At 43.1% G+C, this 10,062-nt stretch overlaps 1 protein-coding gene across 1 annotated transcript in view; it reads left to right on the forward strand.

Annotated features, from left to right (window-relative positions):
• Positions 1 to 4,260, forward strand: part of gfi1b (growth factor independent 1B transcription repressor) — a 28,768-nt gene extending 24,508 nt beyond the window's left edge. The window contains exons 5-7 of the mRNA XM_072240391.1: positions 509 to 649; positions 1,445 to 1,610; positions 4,057 to 4,260. Of these exons, the coding sequence (XP_072096492.1) occupies positions 509 to 649; positions 1,445 to 1,610; positions 4,057 to 4,238 (489 nt within the window). The 3' untranslated portion in view covers positions 4,239 to 4,260. The remainder of the gene's footprint in view (positions 1 to 508; positions 650 to 1,444; positions 1,611 to 4,056) is intronic.
• The last annotated feature ends 5,802 nt before the right edge of the window (positions 4,261 to 10,062 follow it).

The following is a 10,062-nucleotide window of genomic DNA, read 5'->3' on the forward strand; positions in this document are numbered from 1 at the left end:
CCATGGGAATTGGAGCTTCTGAGTAATCCTCACCATGCAAGGAAATTTGATTGGCAATTGAGATTTTAATAAGAATCTAAATTGGAGTAAGGGAGAGAGTGGGATTTGGAATAAGGGATTTGAGAATAAGAATAAAAATTTAAAAGGCCGTGGGAATAAGAACAGTGAATCAAGTACTACACTGAGATTCATATTCTTGTGGGTATTCACGGTAGATCAAGGATTACAATAGAATCAATGAAAAGCTACACAGAAACAAAGACTGACAAACAACCAATGTGCAAAAGAGGATAATCTGTGCAAATACCAACAAACAAATCAATGAAGCCTAGAGCATGGGTCACAGGGTCCTTGAAGTTAAGTCCATAGGTTGTGGAATCTGTTCGGAGTGGAGGTGAGTGAGAACTGTGCAACCTGTGACGTTGATTCTGAGAGAAAAATGGGGAGGTCCTTACATCAATTGGAAAGCCGTCGCACGAACCAGGCATTGATAATCATCTTCTGCCAGCAGGTCTTCTCCACTCCTCATGGGCTGGAAGTCCACGTCAGGAGGTCTCACAGTGGAATGCGGCCTTTTGCCTGCGACCTGTGTGGGAAAACGTTCGGCCACGCCGTCAGCCTGGAGCAGCACCTGAACATCCACTCGCAGGTATTCTAATCCGCTTCGGTCTTGGTGCTGGCAGAAATCTGACTCTTTTAATGTCAAGAACCCGTGGAAATGGAGAGAGATGGGGGGAGGTCCATATTCATCTTTGAGAGATAAGGGGTCCCCATACTTTGGTGGGAGAGCTTTCACATGAAGAAGCAAATTATACCTCAGTTATCGTCTTCAAACTGAGGAAAGAAATGCCATGAGCTTCAGTAGCCCCTTAAGGAGAGGGGGTGACCTCCCCCTGGAGGGAGATTCCACATCAAGTGAGTGGAGGGGACCAGTGCTTCCAAGGCAGGACAGAACCTAATGAAAGTCCATCTGCAAGGGAAATCGGAAAGTGACCTATATCCCAGTGACAAGAGTATTTGGGAGAGCTGTCAAAAATTAGGAAAACCATAGGCTTAGAAATTTGATCCTGTAATGTAATTTTGCTTTGAGTAACAAGTAATTCCGTTTCAACAGAAGATGCTGAAATGTGAACAATCTCCATGAGTCATGCAATTTTCAAAATTAATCTTGGCATTTCTAGGCTTCTTATCCCCTGCACAGCTGCATACATTATTATTAACTGTGCCCCAATGAGGGAAATGAGACCAGACAGACATTTCCACTAGGAGCACTTTGTGTCCATTCTGTGCTGGCAAATGGTTTAACTCACCATTTCAGTCAGTTATGAATTCCTACGCCAAAATGTGACCGTTCCTCTCAAAGCTGCCTGATGAATTGATACTTCTATATGTTGGCCTGCTGTGCAATTTTAGCTTTCGGTTTCACACTTTCTCTGTTTTATAGGAACGGATCTTTGAATGTAAAATGTGTGGGAAAACCTTCAAGAGGTCGTCCACCCTCTCCACCCATCTGCTGATTCACTCTGACACCCGGCCATATCCCTGTCAGTATTGTGGAAAGCGATTCCACCAGAAGTCAGACATGAAGAAGCACACTTATATTCACACAGGTAGAGCGAAACATGTATATTTACCCACTCAGGTAGCACGCACCTGCATCCACACAGGTACAGAGGTACACACCTAAATTCATGCATGTATGGTGGAACCTGATACATTTAACCAGGTATGGAAAAGCACCTTACACACATTTATTTACAGAGGTAATGTAATACATACTGTCGTCCACACCTGCATGCCAATAGTCAGGCTTGAGTTGATCAGTGGTAAGTAATGTTTGCATCGCTGGACTCCTGGCAGCCTTCATTCTTTGACAGGAGAAAGTATGCCATTTCCTTTTGAAATTTAGGAATGTTACCACATTAAATCCCCAGCATCAACAGACTGGACGTTCCATTCTCTGGAAACTTCTGGACTGGCCACACGGACACCGTGTTTCGAGGGCACCACGTTAGTGTAGCAGTTAGTGTGACAGTTTTACAGTTCGACACTTTGAGAACAGAACTTTGGAAGCAGGATATAATGTGGAACCGCTACTGTGTGGTATATTCAGCACAAGGGACTGGAAATGGATTTCCGCAGCTCAGTGACAAAGGGTGAAAGGCAAACCCCATATTCAAATTCCTTATACATCCACCCGAGGGTTCAGACATAGCCTTTATTTCAAGTCTCATCTTAAAGTTGGCACAGTTATACTGCTAAACGAATGTTTAACCTTCACTTTACTGGACTAGTAGGTAAACCGTCTGCAGCTCCTCAAATCTTTTCCACTTTTGATTAAGATGATGGTTGATCTGACAATAGTCTGAACTCTACATTCCTATCGATCTGTGGTAACCTTTCACTCTTTACATATTAAATAGCTATCTACCTCTGCCTTAGAAACATTCAAGGACTCTGCTTTGCATTGAAGAAGAGAGTTCCAAAGATTTATGAACCCCTGAGAGAGAAAAAATAAATAATTTGAAACCACAATCTTCTGATCCAGAGTGTGAGAAAATGTTATCACTGGGCTACAGCCTAGAGCAAATGTGATTTAAGGAATTTGAGGACAATATTACTTCATGCAATGCTCAAAAATCCTTTGAAAATCTGGTTATCTTTTGTGGCTGTAATATTATTAATGCTAAATGATTTGCTCCCAACCCTGATACTACTGTTTACGGCAATAAAAACTGTAGGTTCAACTTCCCCACCAGAGATTTAAATTTAACATCAAAATTGATATCTCAATGTAGTACTGGGGCAATGTTGACTGACTGGATTTGAAAGCACTTCATTGAATATATAGAATACTTTGACATGACATTGGAAATTGATAAATAAAAACAAGTCTTGTTTTGCTTGCTACCTTTAGAAAAATATTTCTTTTTGGCCCTCTTGGGTAGATTTAGTGAGACTGGATGATATTATTTTAAAATAACATAGCTCTGAGGTATGAAGCAGAGGGCTGAAGGTTCTTTCTCAAAATGGAGGCCAGTGGCTAGTGATGTGCATGAATGCCATTGTTGGGACCCTTGTTATTCATTATTTATATAAACGATTTGGGTGTAGGTACACAAGGCTTGATCAGTTAGTTTGCAGATGACATGCTATTAGGAAATATTGTTAATAGTGAAGAAAGTTATTGTGAAACTGGAAGAAGGTGCAGATAGTATTTACAAGGATGTTGCCTGGACCAGAGGGCCTGAGAGAGGTTGGACAGGCTCCGCCTTTTTCCCTAGGGAACCTTGGGAAACACTTAAAATTCGGAGAGGCATAGATGTGGTGGGCAGTAACAGTCTTTTTCCCCAAGATAGGGGAGTCCAAAACTAGATGCATCGATATACAGTGAGAGTGGAAAGATTTAAAAGAGGCCTGAAGGGCAAAATTCACACAGAGGCTGGTGAGTATATAGACCAGACTGCCAGAAGAAGTAGTTGAAGCAGGTACAATAGCATAATTTAAGAAGCACTTGGATCAGCACGTGTAGGGTTTGGCCTAGGGTCATGTGGGTCAAACAAAGGAAATTGGGTCTAGCTGGGTGGGCACTGTTGTTAGCATGGACTAGTGGGGCCGAAGGGTCTGTACCTGTGTTATATTGCTCTATGACTCTAAACATAGGAGTGCTCTCTCTTTTAGCATCAGCCAATATTTTATTCCTAAACCAACAGAATAAAATGACTGATCTGGAATAAATCTGCCATGATGGAGTGGCAGAGCAGACTCAATGGGCTGAATGGCCTAATTCTGTTCTTACGTCTTATGGTCATTATCATATTGCAATGGCCATGGTTTCTGTCCCCACGGATGCTGTCTGACCTAATGAGTGTTTTCAGCATTCTCTTCTCTTTAATTATATTTTTATTTGCGAGAGTTTGCCACGAGCATCTGTCATTCTTGATAATAATTTCTCTGAAATGAAGCAGTTTAATTGGCTGTGGTGTGAGCATTGTCTTCGGAAGGCAAGTTTCTACTCACTATTAACTTTGCCATTTCCCTCATTGTGTTTCTCAGGCGAGAAGCCTCACAAGTGTCAGGTGTGTGGGAAATCGTTCAGTCAGAGCTCCAACCTCATCACTCACAGCCGCAAGCACAGCGGCTTCAAACCCTTCGGCTGCGAGCTGTGTGCCAAAGGATTCCAGCGCAAGGTGGATCTTCGCCGTCACTGTGAGACTCAGCACAGTCTGAAGTGTTAAAAGCCACACTTGAAGTATAGGGTGGGGGGGAGGGAACAGGGCAGAAAATGACAGTCAGCAGACAGAATGAACGTGATCCCCGTCTTCTGTCTGCCATGGCACTGAAGAAAAGAATTGCTAACAGAGGGGGACATTCAACGGGTCAATAAAACTGTGGACCATCAAACCAGAAAGAATGTTTAATCCACATGCTGTTTTTCCTCAATTTTCCTGTCAGTTGTTTTCAATTCTGAAATAATATTGCTCTAATGCCTTAAAGGCATTGTCATATGAAGAGCGCTTGATGCCTCTGGGTCTGTACCCACTGGAATTCAGGAGAATGAGAGGTGACCTCATTGAAACCAGGACGTTGAAGGCCTCACTGGAGTGGATGTGGAGAGGATGTTTCTTACAGTGGGAGAGTTTAGGACCAGAAGGCACAACCTCAGAATAGAGGGACGGCTATTTAGATCAGAGATGAGGAGGAATTTCTTTAGCCGGAGAGTGGTGAATCTGTGGAATCCGTTGCCACAGGCAGCTGTGCAGGTCAGGTCATTGGTCTGCTTAAAGCAGAGGTTGGTAGATTCTTGATGGCATGAAGGGATACAGGGAGAAGGCAGGAGATTGGGGCTGAGAGGGAAAATGGTTCAGCCATGACGAATTGGCGGAGCAGACTCGATGGGCTAAATGGCCTAATTCTGCTCCTATATCTTATGGTCTTGAATCCTTTTCCCATGATGACCCACACAGATTGCCATTAATTTCAAATCTCTCCAAAAACTCATTCCATTCCTGCCAACCTATATCTTCTTCAGGCTGACAAAATATCTGAAGTCTTTACATGTTTTCAGTCCGAGCCACTTGTCCTTCGTTCTGCCATGGTTCCAGGTACCCAGACTCCAAGTCCTGGAGTTCTCTGTCTCACCTTCACTTCTCCAACTCTTCCTCTTTTTAAACACCTCACAGCCTAACGCTCTGTTGTTGATTGATGTTGAGTGGCTGAACGCCAATTTCGATCTGGTAATATCCCTGTGAAGTTTCGGGAGAAGTTTTATTATTTGAAAGGCCCAGTTTAAATGCACTTAGTTGTTGCGTTACAGTACAGGCGACCCGCTACTGCCCGTAAGGAGTTTGTATGTTCTCCCTGTGACGGTGTGGGTTTCCTCCGGGTGCTCCGGTTTCCCTCCACAGACCAAAGGTGTACCTGGTTGTTAGGTTAATTGGTCATTGTAAATTGTGAATTGTCCCATGATTAGGCTGGGGTTAAATTGGGGGATTGCTGGATGGTGTGGCTCGAAGAGTCAGAAGGATCTTTTCCATGCTGGATCTCAATACTTAAATAAGTAGGATCGTTAAGCAATAAAGGTGCGATAAAGACTATGTTAAAATGCTCGTTAGCGCTTATACTTCATCCTAACTTGCCATCTCAACTTCTAGGTATTTATTTTATTTCCAGATCTAGTTTCCTCTTGATTGTATTTTTCTTTATTTTAAATGTTCATATATTTACAAGTTTCATATTTTTAATGTCATCCAGGTAAAGAAACTATCTCCTGGATTTATTAGTAGCTCTCCCATTTCCTGTGCCCCTAGTTTTGTTCTTGCTGAGAAGTGGGGTGACAACTTGCACCTGCTTGCGTATTGTAAGCACGTAGTGTTGTTGCCGCTGTGTGCGGTGCTCCGTTTCCGGAATGAGCTTCCATTGGGAATCAATGGATCCGTCACCCTGCAAGCAAACTGCTTTCCTCCCACAGCCTGTGTGGTGCAGGCACCGCCAGCAATTCAGGGTTGCCCAAGATTCTCCGGAAAATAAACTGTTTCTCCAGGACCCTAATGAAAGAACTCCCAGGAAATAAAAAGGATGGTATTATGATTTTGTTAATTGAGCATTCAGAAGTACATTTAATGTCAGAGAAATGTATACATATACATCTTGAAATGCTTTTTCTTCACAACCATTCCTGCTCATTTGTGGAAAAGCTTTCGCTGAGAATAAGAATCATCCAACCGAATGTTTACTAAGTTGATTTCCTTTCCAATTTGGATGTGGGCATACATAGTGGTGGGTTCGCATTAACTGTATAATTTGAGTCTTTTTAAAGCCTCTTGAAATATTGGTCACGATTTTATAGCAAGCTAATGGTTTTGCGGAGCAGGGACAACTGACCGACTAACAATATGTTCATAAACACACGAGATTCTACAGATTCTGTAAATCTTGAGCAACGCACACAAAATGCCGGAGGAACTCAGCAAGTCAGGCAGCATCTGTGGAGGGAAATAAACAGTCCCTGATGAAGGGTCTAGGCCCAAGACGTCGACTGTTTATTTCCCTCCACAGATGCTGCCTGACTTGCTGGGTTACTCCGCCATTTTGTGTGTGTTGCCCAATACTACACTTGACTAAGTTGATTGCACCATCATGTGTGAAGAAGGATTTTCATCATTGTTCTTTTTATTCTCTTATTGATATCAGTTATGTTTATTCAGAATAAAATCCATACAGATTTGACAGTTTTGTATTGGTTGGTTCTTCCCCCAGCTTCATCTTTTATTTCAATGCTAATTTCCTGAGGCTTTCTGATCATGCTGGACTGTAACCTCTGACCTATGAAATGGGTTGCCTTTCCCTTGCAGAAGGCGGAACCTTGCATCACTTAACTCCCCGTTGCCAGGAGAGGCCAGGTCCTGTGGCTATTATCGGTCTGTTCATTCATAGCTGGGACTGAGTGGAAAGGCGAAAAGGAGCCTCAGGTGTGGCCTGTCATTCGGTGGCTGTGACTGAGCTCCCGGTTCTGGAGAGAAGGAAAATGAAAGAGTATTCCTTCTCCTGATCTGCGTGGAAGTGCGTGACTGTGATAGAGTTGTTTGAGGGGCCATTGTTTCAAGATCAGGAGTGTGGTCTCAGGAGCCACCTGAAGGTACAAGTACTTATGGATACAGATGTGTGCAGCAGGACAGGTGGAAAGAGTGCGCTGTTACAGTTGTGTATTTCATTGAGTGCAGTAGGCAGTAGAAGTGTGCTCTCCATGGACAGTCCTGGCTCAAAATAACAGGTGGTAGTGAAAGAGTTGAATATCTTGCCGCCTTGTCTCTCATCCGTCTGGAGATTGCCACGTGACGGGATGTTGCCTGCAGCTCTGGGTAACATTTGACTGCGACCTTTAAACTGTAGAACTGCACGCACGGACAGCTCCACTCTCATCTCCTACCAACCAACTCCTGCTTCCCCCGGAGCTGCCTTTGGGGCTGCGGGGAGGGCGACGGCAAGTGGAATATCAGAGAACATCAAACTAGGTCCCTTATTTGACATGCAAATTTGCTCTTGTGGCGAGGGCGTTGATTGCTGTGAATAACTCAAGATTTCAGTACAGAACAAGCATCAGATTTCAACCCAAGCCAAATCAGGTAGTTTAAAAAAAAGTCCTAAATCAGTTTTGGAACAGCTGATGGAAAGTTGAACAGGTTTTGAGAGTTCTGCCAAACATGCAAACAGCCGCAAGACTTGCACCATTGTATGGAGGCACCAGCAGCTGTGAACTTGTAGTTACTGATGAGGTTTGACTCGACACCGAGACCTATTATCACCTTTCTTTTGGAAACAGTACAGTCCCCTTGATGGGTTAATATGCACTCAACATTTTTTTTCCAGATCGGTCAGAATCGGCGTTGCCAATTCTGAGGGAGAAGCATTTTTTTTTAGATTATGAGAACACTCAGTCCTCGTTTACTGTCATTTAGAAATGCATGCATGATGCATTAAGAAATGATACAATGTTCCTCCAGAGTGATATCACAGAAAAACAGGACAAACCGAAGACTAACGCTGACAGAACCACATAATTATAACATATAGTTACAACAGTGCAAAGCAATACCATAATTTGATGAAGAGCAGACCATGGGCACGGTAAAGAAAAATTGCCTCAAAATTAGGAGTTGTGGGTTCAGGTATCCCACTGGAGAGATGAGTACAAACTGCACTCTTTGTATTCTGTCTTTAAGAAGTTCCTCCTAGGCAGGTGGAAGATTTGCCTAGTGTATTGTGGTAGCATACAATCCTGCAACCAGAATCATTGATTCAACTACATGATCTGGGTATTACCAGGTTTCAGTTTGTGGGAGTGGAACTTTGCTTGGCGTAAATTGTTTGCTACATTTTCTCTGTTACACCAGTGATTGCGTTTCAAAAATGTTCTATAAACCGTAAGAGGCTTTGGGATTCAAATGATGCTGACAGGCATCATGAGACATAGCAGGAGAGTCAGGCTATTTGGCCCATTGAGTCCGTGCCGCAATAAGAAGCAAACCATTCTCGATTTGAGAAAAGGAGGTGTAAATATAAGCACTAGAGATTCTGCAGATGCTGGACACATAAAACTCAGGCAGCATCTATGGAGTCAAAGTTTCGGGCCGAGACCCTTCAACAGGACTTTGTGTGTAAGTATAAGACTTTCTGACTCTGAAGGGTAGCAGACTACTCTTGTGGCCCCTGGATCCAAGATGGAATGTTGCATCTGTGCTACTGGATACCTCTCCTGTTGCAGTGTCATCCTGAAATATACAGAATGATCCCGGGTATGACGGTAATCTGCACCAAGTTTGATCCTTGCAAAAGGGTCAATGCAGTGATTATTTGGCCTTAGCCTCCCTTTCCTATGAACATTCAACCAAGTGTCTGCCCTTGATTGTTATGCAGTGATTCCATTGGGAACCTGCATTGGACTATAGAACATTAAACCTGTACTTAGAGTCCATAGGAAACTTATTCTACTTCAATTAGAACTTTCCACCTCCCTTTGTGTTTCTCCATACATGTCGCATCTTCCCCTTAAGGGCAATAATTTTTAATAATTTGACAATAAGATTGACATTCCCTTCATTCCATATAAAATCCTAATTAGATTGATTAATGTCTTGTACTTATAACCCCTTGTTTCGGATTTATCCACGCCATTTAACTCCTTCTGACATCAAACACATTCTCATCTAAAGAGACTCTGCAAACGCTGGGAATCTTGAGCGCCTCACACAAAATGCTGGAGGGACAGTGCAAGTCAGGCAGCATCCATAGAAGGGAACAAGCACACACAACAGTTCAGGCCAAGACCCTTCATCAGGATTGCATGAGATTCCTCTCTAAGTCTCTCTTCAAATGAAATAAGGCAAAGCCTTTTCAATCTTTTCTGGGAGATTCAATGTGTCAAATCCATCCAGTGCTTCCATGTAACTACTGTAACACGATGAGCAGAGCTGTACTCTCTGTAGACTATTTTGTATGAATTTAATATTACTGTTCCTCTAAAAACTGACTTTAAATGCTTTATCAAACGGTGGTGTTCATTTTAATGGTTTATAGATTTGAATTCCAAGATATCTTTGTTTCTCAGTCCATTTATTTAGTTTTATTAACTTCCTAGAAATGGGTGGTGTCCTGATGTGGACCACAAAACTGCATTTCCCTCTTTGTTATCTCAGATATTATTTGCCTTTTACTACCAGGATTGAAACCACACAAATATCAGGACCGATACATTTTGGCCCAATTATGCATTTGCCCCAATTAGTTGTTTTTTTTGCGTGTGCCTGTGTGCGTGCGAGTCTGTGCGTGCGTGTCTGTGCGTCTGCATCTGCGTGTCCGTGTGTGTGTCTGTGATGATGTCTTTTTCATGGCTTTTACGAGGCGCAGAGCGAGAGGGAGACTGTGTGGCGCGCCACTCCTCACACAGACATTTTCGCAGTATTTTCCCTTTGTTTTACAAGGTCGAGTTGCGAAGTCGACACTCAACCCGGCAGGGATGGAAAATGTGCTTGGGAGCGGACCCGACTGGTTTCGAACCCGGGA

Source organism: Mobula birostris, chromosome 22, assembly GCF_030028105.1.
Source record: "Mobula birostris isolate sMobBir1 chromosome 22, sMobBir1.hap1, whole genome shotgun sequence".
Taxonomy (NCBI): Eukaryota; Metazoa; Chordata; class Chondrichthyes; order Myliobatiformes; family Myliobatidae; genus Mobula; species Mobula birostris.